Here is a 23,860-nt window from a genome sequence, read left to right on the forward strand (position 1 = left end):
TGTCCCACAAGAACCAGTCACTGAGGCAGCAGAATTTACAGAGCAGGATATTGAAAAACGCCAAGTGACTGTCCCACAAGAACCAGTCACTAAGGCAGAAGAATTCACAGAGCAGATCAATACTGAAGAATGCCCAATGACTGTTCCACAAGAACCAGTCACTAAGTCACAAGAACACAACAAGCAAGATGATAGTCGGAAATGCCCAGAGATTCAAATGTCAGAACTAGTAGCTGAGGAACAAGGATTCATTCCTGACAGAGCACGAGGACTATTTACTGTGGTATCAGAACTAGTTTCTGACAAACAAGAATCCATTCCTGGCATAATGGATGAAACACCAGAGGCACCCATTGTGGTGCAGCAACCAGCCACCACTATGCACCACCAAAATATTCCAGCAGAAACAACTAGCATACAAGGCCCACATACAATGGCATCCCTACTACAGGAAAATGAATTCCTGAAGACTGAAATAGAAGCCTACAAAGCTGAGTTAGCCATGGCTCGAGAAGCTTTTGAAAAAGAACTCAATCTCCATACATTAGCACAAGTAGCCTCAATGCAGAACAGGGAAACATGTATAGAATATATGTGCAAAGAGTGTGGCATTATTTATCAGAATGCAGGCTATAAAATAGTTGAAATTTCACTCCCTGAGACAATTATGACAAAGGAAACACAGGAGGAATGCCCCACTGCTCCACAAGAACCAGTGGGACCTCCTGCGGTGCAAGAAGAAGAAGAAGAAACCGAACAAGAGATATCTCATCCCTTGGGGACAGATGCAGCAATCCCGGCAGAAGAAACACTGCCAGAGCACACCACTATTGATTTAGATATTCCAGAAGAAGCAACATTGCCAGAACACATGATTACTGATTCAGATATTCCAGCTGAGGAAACATCACCAGAGCATACTACTACTGAAACAGCTGTTTCGGCAGAAGAGACACTGCCTCAGCACACTACTGGTGCAAGTATTCCAACAGAAGAAATAATGCCTCAGTGCATTTCTTCTGAGGCAGCCACACAAACAGAGGAAATAGCGCCCAAGCCTACTACTTCTGTTAAAAAGACACAGACTCGGCCATGGGACCCATTGGAACAATTCAACAGATGGAAGAAGGAACATGCCGAGAACCAGGATATAATATTACAACAGCATAAGTTGCAATGGCAAAACTTTGTATACACTAACTGGGAGAATTTGGAACAATTACTGCAAGAGCACAGGGAATATAAGAAGGAAGCCAGACGGTCTAAGGAACGGATAGCCCTGATATTTTCATTGGTGCGAAAGTTGATGGTTACACGAAAACCTTCTGTAAACTATGCTCTTTTTCTTGCTGAACGATTAGCTTACTTTCAAATTAAATCAATTGCACATGGTAGACCACATGAAGTACTGACTTCAGAAAAATTTGTTGAGACCTTCAAGGAGGCCCCTGAAAGCGACCAGCATCTGCTGTGCGAACTCTACTTGCATAATGAAGCCATGCCTGAAGAAAGAAGAGTTAATCTTACTCCAATTGCAGGAGATATACAAATAAGGGCATTCGCTTCATTCTTGTCTAATCAGCTCACTTGGCAGACTGCGTTCAATACAAGCAGTCATAATGAGGAGAATAAACTCCTGTGGATTAGGCCAGAGCCGGTAAGCCCAGCCATGTTCATAGCACAGTACTATGAATACTTGCAGAAGCCAGGTATGAGCGAGCACATAGAACAATTACAGGCTTCCATCCTTTTTAATTGTCAAGAGCATATTCGACTGAAGGGTCCTGCTGCACTGAAGGCCAATGATCTCTTTTGGCAGCAATCAGATAAGGAAAGACAGGATTATCATCCTCTTAACCCTCTCAATTTTCACGCTGCATTGTATAGAGTCCCTAAGTATGTCAATTGCATTCAGCATTGCGGAGTCAACTGGATTGGGTATCATTTCCGTTTTCCCATCTTATGGCTGCCGTCAGAGAAATATCAAAATCATTACCTGTTGACTGACGAAGAGGAAGCCTCGGCATGGCAACGGTTACAGCTCAACAACGGATTCCGAGCTCCTACAGACGCCACTTTCTCCAGCTACTGCTTGAGTAATCTGCATTGCCAGTCCCAGTACTCAGACTCTGATTCAGACGAAGGGGTTGCCTGAGGACATGCAACATTTTTAGCTGGGGGGGATGTTAGGACTCCAATATGTATCATTTTGTTATATACTTTCATATCATTTTACTCTCAAAACCATAAGCTCCAATGTCTTTTTCATTCGCTATATCCTAAGGTATATGGAAACCTTCTCTTTTTTATATGATTAATCTGTCTTACATTTAATTCCATAATACTCTTATATTTTATCAATTATTGAAGTGCATTGTTGCTAACACAAGTCAAAGATCGCAGATAATATATGCCTTATTGGGAATGAGCGGTCGTTGCTGAAACAGCTGAACTTCATTGCTGAAACAGTCAACTCCGTTGCTGAAACAGCTGTCCCGTTGCTGCAACAGCGAACGCAGTTGCTGAAACAACCGTCAAAGCACGCAACTCCCGCTATGCGTTTTGCGATTCTGGAAGAACTTTTTGTGGATAATAGCAGCAGCCAGAAGATACGGTTACCTGAATCATCTTGAAGATAGCATCTCTGTTGTCTCGGTTGTAACAGTATCTCTTTTTAAGAAAGAACAGAATAGTTTTGTTTAGAACAGAATCGAGATCTCCGTTCTTGTGTAAAATTGTAAATGATGCCTCCTCTTTAAAAAGAGGAGACATCATCATTAGAAGGGATCGATTAAATTGTAATTTTTGAGAACAGCATCGTGTGAGACAGGAGCTAGTCTCCTCTTTTGTATGTACCAGTTTTCTAGACAGATGAATAAAGACCTGTTTTGAGCATTCCAGTTTAATTCTTTCTCTTGGGGAATCTTGTGAGAAGGAAAGGGCCCGCCTTCCTCACAAGATTCACCCCTTCATTCCTGTAGTTGTTCATTTCTTATGTATTTGCGTTGTGTTTGGTTCTGTTGCTCAAACACTAGTTACATGGTTTGTGATACTCTGTTTCTTAGCGCTACATGTATTGATTGCACGAGTGGATGATGAGAGCATGTGCTGAAGATCCCGGTACAGAGGGATAGGGTCTTGCTCCATTGATTGCTTTCTTTTACTTGCAGTGTGATTAGAACAGAGAGGCCCAGTGCTGAAGATTCCTGTTCCTGGGAATAGGGTCTTGACCTCTCGAGATTACTTCTTTTGCAGTGTGATTAGTGCCAGGCAGCAGGTGCTGAAGTTCCCACCAAGGAATAGGGTCCTGTTCCTGCTATAGTTGAATGATTTCTTTCTTTATACATTTATTTTCCTTTTGCTGTAACAGAGAAATCGTGTCTGCTATAAGTTAATTGACTTCAGCTTTAATTAAGTAGACTGTAAATTGATAGATTACTGAATTTAACAATTGTGTGTGATTTTCTTTTACTACAACATTGAACTGCTTTTGAAATTGAGCACATACAGTGCGCTATTACCTTTGGAATAAAAAGACCTTCTCGGGTTGACAATTTATGTGGAGCTCGAATTGTGAAAACAATTAAAGCGACCAACAGATATGTCTCGTGTTCCATATGCAAGTGCAGTCAGTAGCCTGATGTATGCAATGGTTTGTACTAGACCAGACATTGCACATGCAGTGGGAGTATTGAGCAGGTTTATGTTAAAACAAGGGAAGGAGCATTGGACAGCAGTGAAGCAGGTTTTCAGGTATTTGCGTGGCACCAGTGATTATGGTTTGTGCTACCAAAGAAGACCAGGATTGGACAGAGTTTTGGATATTCATCGCTTTGTTGATGCAGACTGGGCTGGAGATTTGGATCAGAGAAGATCTACAAGTGGGTATGTGTTTAACCTATTTGGAGGTGCAATCAGTTAGATGAATAAGAAACAATCTATAGTGGCACTATCAACTACAGAGGCAGAATACATGGTAGCCACTCATGCAAGCAATGAAGCAGTTTGGTTGCAGAGATTGTGTTCAAGTATGGGGTTAGTACAGGGAGCTATAAGGATAGACTGTGACAACCAAAGTGAAATTTTCTTAGCAAAGAACTCTACTTATCATTCAAGGACAAAGCACATAGATGTTCAATATCACTTTGTGAGGGATATGATAGAAGACAAAAAGGTGTTGCTGATAAAGGTGGACACTTTGAATAATACTGCAGATGCATTGACAAAATCTGTGAGCTCTGAGAAATTCTCTTGGTGTAGAGAAACAATGGGCATTTCAGGGCTGGAAAAATGACTAAGCTCTCCTGTGGCCCCCTGTGGAAAGAAAACAACAAGTGGGAGAATGTTGGGTTGTGTTATATTCTTTCCACGACTAACCTACGTAGTGAACCGGGGGGTTTCGCCCCCCCTTCATTGTGCCGATTGCGCAGCGGGGGGTCACAGGGGGGCGGAATCCCCCCCTGTCTGGGGGGTTTGAGGGGGGCGGGTAGCCCCCCCTCTACGGGGTCTGGGGCAGTGCCCCATGAAAAAAAAATTAGACCCTATATTAGGTTGGGCGAACCTACCTATGGTTTTCAGTCCATGGTTTTGGACGCGATGGTTTTCGGTCCATGGTATTTGATGCTTCGGCATGTATACATATATATTGTAACATTGAAAGGAACATAATGAAAAATCAAGCTAGTAGTCCCGGTTTTGGGATCTAGGGGAAAATCTTTGTGTATATGTGTTTTATGTTTTATGCTCTCGCTATTAGAAAATTATATATTACGGAGCAATGGAACACATAAAATATTGCAGAAATATAAACACAGAAAACGCATAAAAACAAGAGAGACACAGATATACGTGGTTCACCCAGTTTGGGCTACATCCACAGAGAAACAACCATTCATTCCTTTTATATTATCCAACAAACTGAAGAGATACAACCTACAGCAGATCCGTTGTAACACCCTCTTCGCTCTCAATCCCTCTCTTCCTCACTCAGAATACAAATCTACATAAATGCAATACAATTCCCTCATATATAGTGAGGGGTTACCTTCTAGGGCAAAAAACCCTAAATTAAACATAGCTTCTACCGTTAGATCATTCGCCTAATGAACGGCCCAAATTGACTAGAAATTACTAGACTTTTACAAGGCAATTTTACATCTATTTTTAGCTTCGGGGGCGCTGTCCCCGAACCCCCACCGGGGGACCACTGGCCCCCAGACCCCCATGAGGGGGACAAGTCCCCCCCCGCACCCCCCGCGTGGAGGGGTGTACAGTCTTCATGGGGTATACATCTGGCTGAAACCTTTGAATACAGAAGATAATCAGGCTCCACACCCAACAATCTCCCACTTGGAGACTAATTATAGCAACCCCACCGCTGCTTCATTTGTTAGACAATGACTCCACTTTGGACCTGGTTGTTTTTCATCTTCTTCATCATACTTGAAGACCAATTGAAACCGAGCAGATTTTCAATTTCTCCCCGGTTACAACTTTTGTTAGCATATCTGCAGGATTCTGGCTAGTGTGTATCTTTTCTAGCTTCAACTGTCCACTTTCCAATGCTGACCGTATGAAATGGTACTTGAGTTGTATATGTTTAGTCTTGGAATGAAATTCGTTCTTTGCAAGATATATGGCACTCTGGTTGTTACTGTATAACCTTCCCAACTCCTGCTTCTTGCCCAATTCATCCAGAAACCTTTGTAACCAAATCATTTCTTTACTAGCCTCTGTAGCAGCAACATACTCTGCTTCTGTTGTTGAAAGTGCAACAACACTTTGGATTTTTGAAACCTAACTGACAGCTGTTCCACCTACAGTAAATACATATCTTGTAGTGCTCCTCTTGTTATCTCTATCACCTGCCATATCTGCATCAACATATCCCTGTAAAGCAATGTTTGAACCACCAAAGCATAATGCTTGATTTGTGGTACCTCTCAAATACCTGAGAATCCACTTCATCGCCATCCAATGTTCTTTTCTTGGATTGTTCATGTACCTGCTTACAACTCCCACTGCATGTGCAATATCAAGCCTTGTGCAAACCATTGCATACATTAAGCTTCCAACTTGTTATGGAACCAGCTCAAGAAAAGATAGAAAAGATAGATCAGCGCCTTAGAATTCAGCCTCTTCGAGGGGGCAACCTCCTTTACATTACATAAATGAACAATTCTTGGATGATTCAAATGACAAAACCTCCTTTCTATATATAGGAGTCTAAGGAGTCACAATATAATCCAGCCGACCTAACAATAATAATATAAAGCCACAAAAATAACAATAGAGGGATTCTATGGGGCACAGAAATAACAATATGGGGGTAATAGGGGCACAACAATATAAATAAGGGGTATAACTACAATAGTAATGGGGTAATCACTAGTATTATAGGGAACCAACATGCCCCTCTCCTTCAAAAAAGTGTTGTCCTCAACGCTTGAGTAGTTCTGGATACTTCTGCATAAAATTCTCATCCTCCCATGTGGAATCTTCAGCGGATAAGTTCTTCCACTTGATAAGATACTCTGAAATTGATCGATTTCGTAGCTGTCGAGTTCTTGTTTCTGTGACTGCTTTCGGTTCCAATATAATTTTTCCTTCCTCGTCAAGTTCTGGCAATATTGTTTGAATTGGGAGCTTGTCACCTATAACCTTCTTTAAACATGAAACATGGAAAACTGGGTGCAATCGAGAAGCTGCAGGAAGCTCCAATTTGTATGCCATAGTACCAATCTTTTGCAACACCTTGTACGGACCATAATACTTTGGTGATAATTTATTATCCTTCTTAGCTTGCTTTAGGGACATTTGCTTATATGGTTGTAGCCGTAGGAATACCCAATCACCTACATCAAAACTTCTTTCACTGCGATGTTGATCTGCCTGTTGTTTCATTCTATTTTGTGCCAACACGAGGTTATCCTTTAAGAGTTGGAGGACTTGTTGTTGATGTTCGATGTGATGTTCCACTGCCTGAACCTTAGAATTTTCTCTTAAATATGATGTGATGGATGGTGGTTGATACCCATAAAGTGCCATAAATGGGGTCATTTTTGTTGCTGTATGGAAGGAAGTGTTATACCACCATTCAGCCAGAGGCAACCATTTGACCCATTGTGTCTGTTTATCAGATACAAAGCAACGAAGATATCCTTCCAAACATTTGTTTACTATCTCAGTTTGCCCATCAGATTGAGGATGATAAGATGAGCTATGAGCTAACTGAGTACCAAGACAAGAAAATAATTCTGTCCAAAAATTTCCAGTGAAAATGGGATCTCTGTCACTTACAATAATCTTTGGGTTTCCATGTAGCTTTTGAATTGTTTCCATAAATGCAGTAGAAACTGTACTGGCTTTAAATGGATGTGATAATGCACAAAAGTGTGCATACTTGGTAAGTCTGTCAACTACCACCATGATGACACTCTTTCCCTCAGACTTGGGTAAACCTGTGATAAAATCCATTGAAACCTCCTCCCAACGTTGGCTTGGAATGGATAAAGGTTGTAATAGACCCGGTGTCTTAATTGTTTCAACTTTATTTTGTTGGCAAACCAAACATTCCGCCACAAACTTTTGAATATCTGATTTAAGGCCATCCCAAAAAAATTCCTTCTTAACCCTGTGGTAAGTTTTTAAAAATCCTGAGTGCCCTCCTAAGGGAGAAGTGTGCAATTCCATAAGAATCTTTTGTTTTAGCTGGGAATTCTTACAGAGGTATAAGCGATCTTTGTACCATAACGAATCATTTTGCCAGCTAAATGTATCAGAAGTACTGGAATCTTGTTGTAGCTTTCGAATAAGTGCCCACACTTCTTCGTCATTCTTCCATTCCTCCCTTGCTTCGTTTATCCAATCTGGTTGGATAATAGAAATGGCACACAACAATGCTTCCACATCCTCATCCTTTCTTGAGAGTGCATCTGCCACCACATTTTGCTTCCCTTTTTTGTAGATGATTTCAAAGTCATAACCCAACATCTTTGTGACCCACTTTTGTTGCTCTTCAGAGGATAATCTTTGTTCTAAAAAGTATTTAAGGCTATCATGATCCGTTTTTACCTTGAAGTGTCTTCCCATTAGGTAGGGTCGCCATTTCTTAAGTGCATGGAGTATTGCCAACATTTCCTTCTCATAAATAGCTTTGCTTAAAAACTTTCCCTTGATTGGACGACTTTCAAAAGCAATGGGTCTTTCATCTTGCATTAGAACAGCACCAATTCCATTTCCTGAAGCATCACATTCCACAATAAAGGTTTTTGTGAAGTCCGGTGTAGCTAAGACCGGTGCTTGGCACATTGCCTCTTTAAGATGTTCAAAGGCCTTTGTTGCTTCCGGAGTCCATGAAAATGAATCTTTCTTCAATAATGTTGTTAGAGGTGCTGCTATTCTCCCATAATTCTTAACAAACTTGCGATAATACCCTGTCAACCCAAGAAATCCTCGCAGATGCTTTATGGATGTGGGGATTTTCCATTCCTTAATGGCTTTAATTTTGCTAGGGTCTACCTTAACTCCTTCATGAGATACAATATGACCCAAATATTCCACCTCCTGGACTCCAAAGAAACATTTGGATCTTTTTGCATATAATTGTTTCTCCTCCAATAGTTGTAGCACCCTGTCAACATGTTCAACATGATCCTTCCAAGACTTGCTGTAGATTAGTATATCATCAAAAAATACTAACACAAATTTTCTAAGGAATGGTTTGAAAATTGAATTCATCAAACCTTGAAATGTTGAAGGTGCATTGGTAAGGCCAAAAGGCATGACCAAAAATTCATAATGACCCTCATGAGTTCTAAATGTCGTTTTCGGAATGTCTTCAATCTTCATTCTGATTTGATGATATCCCGAACGAAGATCCAACTTGGTGAAGTAAATTGATCCATGCAATTCATCCAGTAATTCATCAATGACAGGAATGGGGAACTTATCTTTAATAGTGAGCTTGTTGAGCTCCCTATAATCCGGACACATGCGCCATGATCCATCCTTCTTGTGCACCAATACTACTGGAGCTGAGAAAGAACTTTGACTCGGTTGAATTATACCAGCCTCTAGCATTTCTGCAACCATACGTTCAATTTCACTTTTTTGGACATAGGGATATCTGTACGGCCTGATGTTTGGAGGAACACTTCCTGGAATCAGATGAATAGCATGATCATGATCACGCATAGGTGGGAGACCTTTGGGAGTCTCAAATACCTTGGAATGATTGTCCAGGACTTTTTGGAGATCTGGAGAAATAGATGATTCCAATGTGGAAACATCTAGCGAACATAATTGTGCAATTACACCTCTTTGCTCCTTTTTTAGAAGCTTTGTCATGCCATTAGAGCTGATTATCTTTCCTGGTTTCCCTGCAATACCCCTTAATTCAACTTCCTTTCCTTCCATAGAAAATTTGATGAAAAGTTCTTGAAAATTAAAAGCTATTGTACCCAAGGATTGTAGCCATTGGACTCCTAGTACAACATCAGCACCTCCCATTGGAATGGAAAGCATTGGGCTAGTCAATACATATTCTCCCATGGATAGCTTGATATTATGGCACTTTCCAGAGAAATTTATTGTTCCTCCATTTGCAATCATCACTTGACACTCTGGTGCTGGATATAGGAAGCAATTCAATTCTTTTGCTACCCTACAATGAATAAAATTGTGGGTGCTTCCTGAATCAATCAACACTATTACCTTTTTCTTCTTGATTTGTCCTTCTATCTTGATGGTTTGAGGAGTGGTAATTCCCGCCAATGCATTACAAGATATGGTCGGATTTATTTGTTCTTCATCTAGGCTTTGTTCCTGAAGTATATCCTCTTCTTTTGACCTTTCTTGCTCCTTTTCTTCTTCCTCTTCACAATCTATGTAGAATAATTTCTTCTCAGCACACTTATGACCTTTTGTGTATTTGCTATCACAATTGTAACAAAGCCCTTTTGCTCTTTTTTCTTCCAATTGTTGTGGTGTCAACCTTGTAGGTTGTGGAAGACTAGGGGCAACAACACTTCCGTCTTTATAGTTGTGAGTGGTATGCTTCCTAGTTGCCATAATTTTGCTTTCCATTTTTCTTGCTAACCTGAATGCCTTCTCTAATGAATCAGGTTCCCAAAGGCGAACATCATGTTGGATATTATCCTTTAAAGACCCTATGAACACATCAATCCTATGCTCCTCTGGAATATCTTTTACCCTTATGTTCAATTTTTGGAACTCCTCAATGTGCTCCATTATTGAACCCTTTTGTTTGAGACTTATCAATTGGCTAAAAAAAGTGTTGCTTTTTGTATCCTCATAATGTGCTATCAATTCTTCCGTAAAAATTGCCCAAGTGATAAATTGTTTACGAGAACAAAGCCATTGATACCATACAAACTGATTTGGTTCCAAATATACAGTTGCCATACGTACCTTTTGTGTGTTTTGCACATTATTGAGATCGAAGAATTGCTCCATCTGTAATATCCATGTGGCGGGATCCTTGCCATCAAACTTCCTCATATCGATTTTTGGAATATGGTGATTCTTCGATCCAACATTAGCATCTATGGAATCATGATTAACATTTCTTTTGTTCTCATCATGAGTTTCCTTTACTACCTTTTCACCATTAGTAAGTATTTCTTGTAGAAAATTTGTCAAATCTGTCTTCAAATCTGCCATGCCTGTCTTCAAATTTGTGTTCAAATCTATCTTCAAATTATCCATCTTAGCTTCCATGCCATTCATCTTAGCTTCCACGCCATTTATCTTAGCTTCTGTTAACTTTTGTGAGCGTGACATTTGTTGCACTTGTTCTTGTAATTTTGATATATCATGTAGCATTTCTTCCTCTTCTTCATGAGTCATGCTAGAGCTTTCAGGTTCCTTACTAGGTGTTTGCATTTTCTTTCCTCGGGGCATCAGTTACTGATAATAATGCTCTACTATGCCCTTTGAATTCCTTCAAAATAAATTTTCAAACCAAGCTTAAGCAAAAATTTAAAAAAATCTACACACCTTTTTTCACTTTGTAGGAGCTCGATATTTCCTCTGATGTATCTCTGTACTTTCTAATCATCTAGTTCTGAATTTGTGATTTGTAGTAGCTCTCTATGTCCTCTTTCCAATGCCACCAGTCTGATCCAAATTGGATTCTCCAAGAAAGAGTTATGCACAATCTCCCAAGTGACCTGATTATAGACTTTCAGTAGAGCGAACTTGTATGAAGTGCCACGTGTACAATTTTCGATCTTTGGTTCTAAAAAAGATATACAAGAAACTACAGTCTGTCCTCTTTCTGTACCTTCTTACGAAATTTCAATCTGATACCCAGAGAGAAAGTTATGACGATTTTCCCCAGGTCACCTGTTTTGAATGTAATTCAGGAGTCTGCAAAAAGACCAACTTCCTCAGATCATATCTCCGCAAATATCATGCGAAAAGCTCTGAAATTTTGGACCCAAGGTTCAACGCGATTTCTTCTCAAATGGGTTTTTTTTTTTGACTTCTGAAACGTCACAGAAAAAAAGTTATAGCGAAAATGCCACGATGACCTGTTTGGAGCAGCAAAACCCTAGAATCCAAAGCTCTGATACCAAATGTTATGAAACCAGCTCAAGAAAAGATAGATCAACGCCTTAGAATTCAGCCTCTTCGAGGGGGCAACCTCCTTTACATTACATAAATGAACAATTATTGGATGATTCAAATGACAAAACCTCCTTTCTATATATAGGAGTCTAAGGAGTCACAATATAATCCAGCCGACCTAACAATAATAATATAAAGCCACAAAAATAACAATAGAGGGATTCTATGGGGCACAGAAATAACAATATGGGGGTAATAGGGGCACAACAATATAAATAAGGGGTATAACTACAATAGTAATGGGGTAATCACTAGTATTATAGGGACCCAACACAACTGCTGATGCATATGAACTTTAGACATATGAGCCATTTCTTCCTAAGTCTTGGGACACGCCTCCTTACTTAACTTGAAATGGCTAGCGAAAGGTATACTAACTGGCTTTGCATTCTACATATTAAACCTTTTCAACACCTTTTCTATGTACTCACTTTGAGACAATGTTAATTTGTGATTCTTCCTGTCTCTAGTTAATCTCATACCAAGGATTTGTTTTGCAGCACCCAAATCCTTCATTGCAAATGAGTTTGCCAATTTCCTTTTGAGCACATTTATTTCCTGCATGCTAGAACCTGCAACAAGCATGTCATATACATACAATAACAATATAATATAGCTGCCATCATTTTGCCTTTTGAGATAAACACAATGATCAGAGTGACATCTAGTATAACCTTGTTCAGACATAAACCTATCAAATTTTAGATACCACTGCCTTGGAGCCTGTTTTAAGCCATACAAGCTCTTCTTCAACCTGCACACTAGTTTCTCCTTCCCTTTTATCTCATATCCTTATGGCTGCTGCATATATATCTCTTCCTCCAAATCGCCATGGAGAAAGGTTGTCTTTACATCTAACTGCTCAAAATGCAAATCTTCAGCTGCTACTAGACTTAAAATAGTTCTAATTGAAGTCATTTTAACAACAGGAGAAAATATTTCATCAAAATCAATACCTTTCTTCTATGCAAACCCCTTCACCACAAGTCTAGCTTTGTACCTTTGTTTTCCTCCATCTTCTTCCTTCAGCTTGTAAACCCATTTATTCTGAAATGTTGTTTTACCTGCAGGCAACCTAACTAAGTCCCAAGTATGGTTATGTGCTAAGGAGTCCATCTCTTCTTTCATGGCTTGCTCCCACTTCTTCCTGGTTTCTACCTGCACTACTTCTTCATAACATTCTGGTTGACCAGAATCAGTCAATAATACATAATATAATGAAGGAGAGTATCGTTCAGGGGGTCTGCTTATCCTGGTAGATCTTCTAACACCTCTTTCAGTTGTTTGAAGTGCTTGTTGTTGTTGTGGTTGTTGTTCTGGTTGTTGATCATTATGATTTTCAGGCACCATCACTTTTCCTGTGATATCGTCAAGCACTGTATATTCTCTGTTTTCTTTTTCTTGTTTCTTTTCCTGCAACTGATTCTTATACAAAACCTTTTCATTGAATATTACATCTCTACTCCTAATGATTTTGTGATTTTCATAATCATATAAGCAATAACCAAAATCATTAACACCATATCCAATAAAGGTACATTTCTTTGATTTTGCCTCAAGTTTTATTCTATTTTCTTTGTTAATGTGGACAAAGGCTTCACAACCAAAAGTCTTTAAAAATGAGTAGTTCACCTTTTTACCTGTCCATACCTCCTCTGGAATACCACCATCCAAGGAACTTGAAGGCCCTCTGTTTATTAGATAAACAACCAAAATTGTAAAGGCAATCCTGCATGTAATCTTATGCACCTTGCACGCTCCATGATTGTCTTGTTCATCCTTTCTGACACCATTTTCTTGTGGTGTTCCTGGAACTGTCTTCTCTCTGCGAATTCCATTCTCTGAAGAGTACCTATCAAACTCTTTGCTGCAATATTCACCTCCATTATCTAATCTGAGACACTTCAACCTTTTCCCTGTCTCATTTTCAACCAAGGCTTTCCATTTCTTGAAAGTATCAAATACATCAGATTTATTTCGAATACAATAAATCCGGGTTTTTCTAGTTGCATCATTAATAAAAGTAACATAATAATGAGAGCCACCAAAAGATGATACCTGAGCAGGTCCCCATACATCTGTATGCACAAGCTCTAATTTTTCGCTCTTCTTTTCTTTCCCAACTCTAAGGAATCTGACTCTCTTCTGTTTTCCATAAACACAATTCTCACAGAATTTTAAATCAACATGCTTCAAACCTGGCAAAAAATTTCTTGAGTGAAGAATCTGCATCCCCTTTTCACTCATGTGCCCGAGCCTATGATGCCACAATGTCGTATCTTCTCTTGTAAATGTTAAAGCATTAACAAAGTTAGAAATACCATTGCATAAATACAATATACCAACCTTTTCTATTTTCACTATTACCAGGGATCCTTTAGTGACCTTCCAGGTTTTATCTGTGAAAGTAGTTACGCAACCTTCACCTCCCAACTGCCCTATTGAAATCAGATTTTTCTCCAAATCTGGAACATGCCTTACCTCCTTCAATAGCCATTGATTTCCATTTTGTTGTTTTATGAAAATTGTACCCATTCCAATGATTTTACAGGGTTTATTATCACCCAATCGAACTTGTCCAAAGTCTCCTTAAACATATTCATGAAAATGTTTCTTATCAGGTGTGGCATGGAATGAGGCCCCTGAATCTATCACCCAGGCATCAATAATATTTTCTAATGAAAGAATCAAAGCATCTTGCAACACATCACATGTTACATTCGCTTCATGATTAGTTTCTTGTTGTGCATCTCCTTCTTTTCCCTTCTGAGATCTACAGTCTTTCTTTATGTGTCCTTTCTTCCCGCATTTCCAGCACACTATCCCCGATCTGGACTTGGATTTGCCTTTTCTTGACTTACTGCGATATCCTTGGCTCTTTCCTCTTTCCATTTTTCTTCCCCTAGTCTCTACAGTCAAAGCATTACCTGATGTATCACTAGAGCTTTTCTGTCGCATTTCCTCGCTAAGGATTGCACCAACAACATCATCAAACTTTAAAGTACTAGATCCAGAGACAGAGTTACTAATGACCATAACTAAACCATTCCAATTTTCTTGCAATGAGCACATAAATAACAGAACCCTAACTTCATCATCAAAATTTACCCCTAAAGAACTTAACTAACTTGTAACTGTATCAAAATCATTTAAATGGTCTGCAATAGATCCACCTTCTGACATCTTCATATTAAATAAACGCTTCATAAGAAATACCTTATTTGAGGCCGAGGGTTTTTCATATAGTTTGGCCAATGCCGACATTAAACCCTGTGTTGTCGTTTCCTTTGAAATATTAAACGCTATCGACGCTGCTAGGCATAGCCGTATTGTTCCAAGTGCCTTTCTGTCCAGAATATCCCATTCTGTGTCTGTCATACTTGTCGGCTTCTTTGTTTTTCCACTCAATGGTAGGTACAGATCTCTCTGATACAGATAATCTTCCATCTGCATCTTCCATAGCTGGTAATTTTGGCCGTTGAATTTTTCGACCCTAAACCTACCATCTTCCACCATTGCTCCCACTCGAACCAGGAACCCTTCTCTCCTGTGAGTTTATCAGCCAAATAGACCTTCGGCTCCAATACCAGTTGTTAGAAAATTATATATTATGGAGCAATGGAACACATAAAATATTGCAGAAATATAAACACAGAAAACGCATAAAAACAAGAGAGACACAGATATACATGGTTCACCCAGTTTGGGATACATCCATGGAGAAACAACTAGTCCTTCCTTTTATAATATCCAGCAAACTGAAGAGATACAACCTACAGCAGATCCGCTGTAACACCCTCTTCGCTCTCAATCTCCTCTCTCTTCCTCACTCAGAATACAGATCTACATATATGCAATACAATTCCCTCATATATAGTGAGGGGTTGCCTTCTAGGGCAAAAAACCCTAAATTAAACATATCTTCAATCGTCAGATCATCCGCCTAATGAATGGCCCAGATTGACTAGAAATTACTAGACCTTTACAAGGCAATTTTACATCTATTTTTAGCTTCGGGGGCAGCGCCGGGGGACCGCTGGCCCCCAGACCCCCCAGCTGGGGGGGATTTACCCCCCAGACCCCCGTAGAGGGGATAAGTCCCCCCCGCGTGGAGGGGTGTACAGTCTTCCTGGGGTATACACCTGGCTGAAACCTCTGAATACAGAAGATAATCAGGCTCCACACCCAACACTCGCATTGTTTATTTTTCTGTGTTTAAGAATTCGTATGCAGGTAATTTATGTACCAGGTTAAAACCTACAGACTGTGCAATCTTCAATCCATGTTGACAGTCATTGTGCACTGACAACAACAGTGTCTCACATTCTAGTTGTGTTCGTACTCCCATTTCGGCGAGTTTTGCAAACTGACACTCTCACACACCTTTGTTTTCACGAGTGTCATTTTCATGTTTTTGGTTGTCGCTTTCACTTTCTTTCACTTTAATTAATGTCATTTTCATGATTCTTTGCTCTACCATGTGTTACTTTCATTGTCATTCACATATCACAAGAGTCATTCGCACTTTAGCAATTGTCGTATTTTCGCATGTTAGTTGTCGCATAATGAATGTATGCTTTTTATGGTGGTTTCAAGCAATGTTGTTAAAATCGCGATCGGGATTTATTCGGCGCCGGGAAAAAATCGTAAAAATCGGGAAAAAAGCGGAAAAAATCGGGAAAAAATCGTTTGGCACAAAAATATTCATTTTTTTTCATTTTTTTTCAATTTTTTTAATATCTAAACCATCTACAACATAAAATAAATACATTGACACATAAATATGATAAAAAAACTAATATATAAGATGTTTAATATCATTTCTAGCGCTAAAATCACACATAACATTGAATCATGTCCTGAATAGTAAGTCCTGAGTCCCAACTCAGCCTCAAAATATCAACAAAAAATATGATAATGTATCTCATCATGTCATAATGTCATATACAATAAAATGAAAGTCTAAGACTCTAATCCTATTGATTTCCTCTGCCCCTCTTGCGAGAAAATGTCACTGCTTTCTCTTTCCCCCTAGATGAAGATGCTGGTGCCTGTGGTGGTGGAAATGGCAGTGGAGTCTGACGTGCTCTAGAAGCTGAAGGAGTAGCTGTAGAAGTAGCAGCTACTGTAGGTAGACGGAGACCACGTCCTCTACTGGTGGTAGTGGTAGCCCGGGTAGGCGGTGTCACCTCCTCCTCCTGCTCCTCCAACTCCTCCTCCTCCTGCTCCTGCTCCTGCTCCTCCTCCTCCTCCCCCTCATCCTGCACTAACCAATCCTCAGTGGGATCCATGAGAGGCCTCTCGGTCTCAACCCTCCATTCAGCAGTGGTGTCAATCCCATCCAATGAGATGGCATCCATATCAAGTGTCTTCTCTAGTTGCCTCACCCACAATCGAAGATTGTAGTAGACATAGACCATGTCATTAAGTCTACGGGACTCCAACCTGTACAAAGTTCATGAAATAATAATTAATAATTAATATTATAAAAAAAAATATTGTTTAATGAATTCAAAAATTTATTTGGAAATTTGCAATATTTTAAATGTTTAAGTGTTAAGTTGTTAACCTATTGCGCTTCTTGTTGTGTATTTTTTCAAATACACTCCAATTGCGCTCACATCCCGAGGAGCTGCATGTTTGGCTGAGGATGCGTACGGCAAGCTTTTGCAAAAGGGGTACTCTGCCACCATACATCTTCCACCATGCGTCTACAACAAAATTACAAATAAAATTTTAAATAAACATAAGAAAAAAATGGAATTTGAAGAGACAATGGAATTTGAAGAGACAATGAAATTTGAAACAAAGTTACAAAGTACAAACTAAAAAATACCTGGCATTTTAATCGTCCTATCAATGACAGCCATCTCAAAGCCAAATGTGCCACCTGACATCTTATATGTCTCAATTTATCTAGAGATCTCTATACGTTGTTCTGGAGATCTCACCATCTTCTGGACACAGGTTAATAATCCTTCCACGACCTCAGTATCAAAATCAAACCCACATGCATAAGAAAATGCAGGGTTCAGGAAAAGCCCAACAGCATGAATGGGACGATGGAGTGTGTTGTTCCATCGCTCATCAATGACGTTCCATAGAAGGAGTTGTCTCTGGAACCCATCATCTCCCTTGTCATCATAGTAGGACCGAATGGCTTCTTTGGCCCTGTCCATGGCTTCATACAAATAGCCCATTGCGGGCTTCTCACCATCTACCAACCGAAGAACCTTTACCAAAGGTTCAGTGACAGCGCACACCTCCTGCACTCCCGCCCAGAAGTCTTCTTGGTATGAAACAAGTCTGCACACGGCCTCTCCTTCTGGTTTGCGGCTCATTGGCGAAGAACGCCACTCCTCTGAAAGAAACATTCTCTTCAAATCCCACATAGATTTCAAGAGGGATTGAAGAGATATGAAACTCGTCGCAAACCGTGTAATGGCGGGGCGCACCAACTCTTTGTTGTTGGTGCATTGTCTCATCAAGCTAAGCACAGATGTGTGATTGTAAATAAATTTTGTGATGCTTTTTGATGAGTCAACAGTCTCTTTGACAAAGGGAATTTTCCCTATGTCCTCTAACATCAAATCAATACAATGGGCAGCGCAAGGTGTCCAAAATAAAGTAGGATGCCTGTCCATAAGCATTCTACCAGCAGCAACATAATTTGCAGCATTGTCCGTTATGACTTGGACAACACTTTCTGCACCCACCTCCAAAATAAACACATCCAGCAAATCACATAAAGTTCTTGCATCTTTGATTTGATGAGTTGCATCAATAGATTTGATAAACATAGTCCCCTTGGGACAACTAACCAAGAAGTTTATAAGGGTTCTCCCCTTTTGGTCAGTCCAACCATCTGACATAACAGTGCATCCTGTTTGTGCCCATGATGCCCTAAAATCCTCCAATCTTTGGGTGCAGTCACGCTTTTCATCTTGAAGAAGCCGGCCTCTGAAATCATGAAGAGAAGGGATTTTGTACCCCGGGCCAACACTGGCAATAGCATCAACAGTAGGTTGGAAAAATGGATTATTCCTTACAATGCTGAAAGGAATATCACTCCAGAGGAGAAATTTTGTCATCAACTTGTCAGCTTGTTGTTTTTCATTTCTTTTTAGCATTGAACCGATAGTTGGTTGTGCACCAGGTGTGGTTCGAGGAACAAAAAATGATGATGCAGCTACCGGATTGACTGACGCTGCAGTAGAACCAGTGCCACTTGGCCCACTTCCTTCAGCTGACCTTTTTAGTTGCCTCAAAAGTTCTTCTTTGGCCTCTTTAGTGTGCTCTAATTCTCCCAATGATTTCATGGCTTTTCGGATAATTTCAGCATTTGTATTTTTACAGGGCTCCACATTACGTCCAGGGATTTGTGCAAGGTGGAACTTCAACCTGTACACCCCCCCGAATATCTCCTTTCCACACAACTTGCAATACAAGTTTTGTCTATCATTCGGAGTTTTAGGTTCACCATATTCCCAGAAAGGATCCAATTTCCTTGGCATGTTTGTTTTTGAATTTTGAATTTGCAAACCTATGGAAAAATAAGGATTAGGAAATAGGAATTTAGGATTACATAATACAAATTACAATTTAGCATTTACAAAATTACAAGTTAATTATTTCCAAAATCCCAATTTCCAAACCCAAGTTACCCAACCAAATGCCAATGGCAAATGCCAAAAAACAATGAAAATTCAAAAAAAATAAACAATGTTTAAAAAAAATGAGAAAATAAAAATAAAAAATTGGTTCTCATAGTCATAACAAATAACCCATCCCAAATCAATGAAAAATTTCAAAAAATTCTTTAAAAACAATGAAAAACAAAGTTTTTATAGAAGCAAAACAAAAAAAAATTAATCTACATACCTTTTTTACGGACAAATTGGTGATCTTGGCTTGGATTCCTCCTAAAAACGCTTGGATTCGCTCCCAAATCCGACGGAAACCCTTCAGCTGCTCTCCCTCACCTCTTCTCCTCCTCCTCCGCGCGGACAGCCAAATGAATAAAAAAAAAAATCGATTTTTGCATATAAAAGCCCACTGCCCGCGCCTGTAGAGATTTTTTCACAAAAAATCGCGATTTTTTCGAAAAAATCGGGTATAAAAAAAATTGGCGATTTTTATGGATAAAAATCGCGATTTGATCGGGTTATGGTTAAAATCGCGATTTTTTGAAAAAAACGCGATTTTATCGGGATTTTAACAACACTGGTTTCAAGGGGTTATCTTTGTGTGAATGAGTTGATCTAACCATGTAAACATCAGTCGCACTCATTCCCAAAGTTTTAAGCATTGTCGCACAAGTGTCGTTGCAAAGTGCACCTTTAGTGTCGCATTTATTGTAAACTCATCGCAAAGTTATCACATTGAGGGAAATATGTTGTAAACGTGTTCCAGATGATCTATGTTATTGTTTCATCAAAGTGTTTCAAGTGTGTGATCAAATTCAAGTCATATCACTGTTCATAATAGTCTCTTCGATCCCACACTTAGCCAAATTTCAAAAAAAAACCAGCAACCTAGCTTCATCCAGCCCTCTTGAACTGCACATTGCACAGTATCATCCCTTAAGCAGTGGCCTTGTCTCTTGGCACTATGCAATGTGTAGTCTCTGCCTCCCAAAACTATGTATTTCCCAACTTCAGTGCTCAAACCCCAACCTTGGCTCCCAGAATTGTGCAATTCCTCCTCCCAACCGGGCCTTAACTATGCATTGTGCAGTCTCTAGCCTCAAGTTCATCCTTGAGCTCCTGAACTACGCAACTGTGCAATGGTCCAGCCTCCTTTGCCTCCCATAACTACACAGTTCTCCCAAGAAGTGCAAAACCCTACAGCTAAGCTCACTGAGTCCAGAAACTGCACAATTTGTCTCCCTAGTCCTGCCTGAACTGTGCACTACGCAGTCTCAAGGCTCAAGCTCACCACTAACTTTTTGAGATGTGAATTTGCACAATCATTTGGGCTCATTTGTGCTCGATAATTACGCAATAGGTTGATCCAGTGCCCATCCCCTCGGGTTGTCACACTGAGCTCTCAGACTGCGCAATTTTCTTCCTCAGCCCAACCTGAACTGAGCATTGCATAGTCTCAAAGATCAAGCTCACCCTTGACTTCCTGAGTTGCGCAATTGCGTAGTTATTGAACCTCTTTCCCAGCCTGTCATCTGGTTATGGCTCAGTCAGTGGATCAATAAACACCACCTTAAATTAGGGGTTTATCGGATTGATATCGTCTTGTCATGAGTGGATTACAAACATAGGTACTTTACCATGCTATGGCAAGATGATGATGAAGGAAATGGAGAAGGAAGACATGTTATAAAACACATATGGAACTAAACAAATAAGATTGCCATTAGGTGAGAAGACGAAGGAACACTGAACTCTAACAAAAGATGAAGATCAAGATCACATGGAAGACTCCTCATCTTCAAGTCATAAGGAAGAGGAAGAAGAAGAACATGTACCATATTTTCAAGAAGACACAAAGAAAGAAGCACCAAGAAGGACAACTTGGCATTGTCACATAATCATGCAACTCATGTCATCAGTGTCATGCCAGGTCATGTCACAAGTCATCACATGCCACATCATTATTTTGGATTATGTAATTACCTATTTGAAATATATTGTAAAGTGGAATTACAAAGGACACATTTAGAATATGAAGAGTCATGTAAGGTCAAAAATTCATAGGAAGTCAAATAGTCATGAGGGTATTCAAAGAGTCACAAGGAAGGTGAAGCATCAACTCTTGGTTATATATACACCCTCATTATATGAGCAAAGTACTTTTCACCTTGGCTCCTCCCGCAAGGCATTAGAGAGACAAACTAGTTCTTTTGAGGAGCAAGGAGTGGCTCCAACGCTCCACTATTGGAGCTAGTGATGTTCGATGTATACATGTCTCTTAAAATTTTTACTTAATAACAGAAACCCAATGGGCCATCACGTTCTTCATGCATGGATTATGGATATTTGTAAGACTATTCTGTGAATGTTTGTAATTCATGTTTGCTTTCGTCTGTGCTAAAGTAGTTGAAATATTTCTGTTATTTTAATACTTATCATATTGAGAATGTGTTGTAATGGTTATTATTGTTGTCCCACCCGTGTGGACTATTCCACAGGATACTAGATAGATCTTTCTCATTCATTGGTTGTAATGATTGTCGCATCTTTTGTGGACTATTCCATTGGATGTTAGATGGTCCTTCTTGTCCGTGTGTGTCTCTACTTGCATGGTATTATTACCACTATCTTAGAGGCTCACTTTACTCTTTTCCTCTGCAGTAGAAGAAATTTGACACACCTACAACCAAACACTCACTAGGCACACCTTTTATTATCCCCTACAATGTCCCAGACTGAGGAGGAGATTGAATGAGGAAACCTCAAACCACTTTCAGTTCAGTAGCTAGCCCTACTGGACCAGAGAGGGATCTCTCTAAGTATTTTTTCAATGAATAGCCAAAAAGAAATAGATTTTAGGCTAGATGTATAAGTCTTGTTTGAGTATTTGAAAATTTAGGGTTTTTAGTTTGCTGGACTAGGGATGAGAGCAGGTAATTAGGTCAAGGTATCAAGTGTACAGTAACAGGCATAAAGAGGAGTTAGATAATAGTATGTTATGGTGAACTTAAGATTTAGTCAATGTAGTATAGGTCTAAGAGTTTTAGAAAACATAATGAGCATGTATGAGCATGAATTCATTGATTTTAGAAGAAGAGAAATAGAAGCATGTTTTTCCACATAAACAGAGCTTAAATGTAAGAATTTTGCCTATATGACTGCAACGAAAATCATAAGAAGAAGGCACAACATGTAAAGAGAGATGATTTCATCAATTAGAAACTGATATGAAAAGAAAATAACACCATAGACTCATTGAACAAGTATTCCTGAAAAATAGCTACAACTACTCCTTGATTAGTTGTAAGAAAACATAAGGTACAAGCCTCTCCACAAAAGTCCAACCCTTCTCACTAAATGAGAAATCATACATATAAACTCAAAACAACCATTTCCCCACCTTTATGGGTCGAATCCTTAGGTGGTGGAACAGTTACCAATAATCTCTCAACAAACCAGAGAGAGTAATAAGGTCAAACACAAACTCCTCTTTTAGAATTTGTTTTGAGTTTTGCTACCTTTATGAGGCTTAATTAAACACTAAAACAACCTATCATGCCTATTAACTCAATAATTACATCATCAAGTCTTCAAAATATACAAATTACATCATAAAACCAAAATCTGGTGAAATTTGAAGTGAAAAAGTCAGCTACAGGTATAAGTGTAGTGCATTCAACTATAAGCGTAGCGCCACCTTCCAGGCCATATTTGGAGGCTTTCTAGAAGTCAAAATTGAAAAGTAAGAGAATGGTCAACTAGCATTTTCTATCTAGTTTCCATATCAACTTGAATTTTTGGAAATGGAGCACGGGACATCCTTCAAAAATCAATTCTCCCGAGGTGACTCTATAAGCACAGTGCCTGTTCCAGAATAGTGGCAGAAAGTGTCTTTTTCACTCCTTTTTTGACTTTTTCTCTTCACCAGTTTGCTGACCTACTTCCAAAAGTGGATTTTTGAGATCCTTAGGGAAAAAGCTATCCAGGGATATAAAGTTTTCATCATTTGGAGCTCTGAGATGAAAGCGTAGCACCAAGGTGTTGCGCTTATAGAATTTCCTCTTTTTTTTAAAACAATAAAAAATGACCAAAATTTTGGAAATGACAAAATTTTCTCCAAATTTCCTCAAAATTGCTGAGTGAGGGTATAATAGGATATGTTATGCCATGAGTGAGGCCTCAGCAAGTAAATCAAGCTTCTGCTTGTCCTTTTTACCAATTAGGTTTTCCTTGAGTTTGCTCTTCAAATGCTTGATCCTGACTTGAGATACTTTGTTTCTAGTATAGTAGTGCATAGCCATATGCCTCTGCAAGTTGTTGTTCTTGTTTGCCTTCTTGAGGAGCTGCTCCAGGTGTCCATTTACCTTATCAAGCCAATAAACCCTATCTTCATTGATTTTTCTAGTGATTAGGTCATCTACCATAATCTGTTCTTTTGGTGGAGAAACCTCTCTTTGTAGCTCAAGGGCTCTTTTAGATGCTCTAGTTCTTGGTCTCCCTGATGCACTTTGCTTTCCTTTACCCTTTGACACTTCCATTTCAACCACTGCTTTTCCCTTTGT

The 23,860-nt window shown here is 39.4% G+C and overlaps 2 protein-coding genes across 2 annotated transcripts in view; both read right to left on the reverse strand.

Annotated features, from left to right (window-relative positions):
* Positions 1-23,860, reverse strand: part of LOC149163897 (apyrase 2-like) — a 365,837-nt gene that overhangs the window by 274,522 nt on the left and 67,455 nt on the right. The gene's annotated exons all lie outside the window — the stretch shown is intronic.
* On the reverse strand, positions 16,367-17,379 carry LOC149163898 (uncharacterized). The gene is made up of 2 exons (XM_089430832.1): positions 17,222-17,379; positions 16,367-17,097 (listed from the first exon to the last, which is right to left on the reverse strand). Exons 1-2 carry the CDS (start codon positions 17,347-17,349, stop codon positions 16,629-16,631), a joined length of 597 nt encoding a protein of 198 aa, XP_089286958.1. The 5' UTR covers positions 17,350-17,379; the 3' UTR covers positions 16,367-16,628.

This window comes from Pinus tabuliformis, chromosome 5_1, assembly GCF_031772625.1.
Source record: "Pinus tabuliformis cultivar Carrire ecotype Pingquan chromosome 5_1, CPIR1, whole genome shotgun sequence".
Classification (NCBI taxonomy): Eukaryota; Viridiplantae; Streptophyta; class Pinopsida; order Pinales; family Pinaceae; genus Pinus; species Pinus tabuliformis.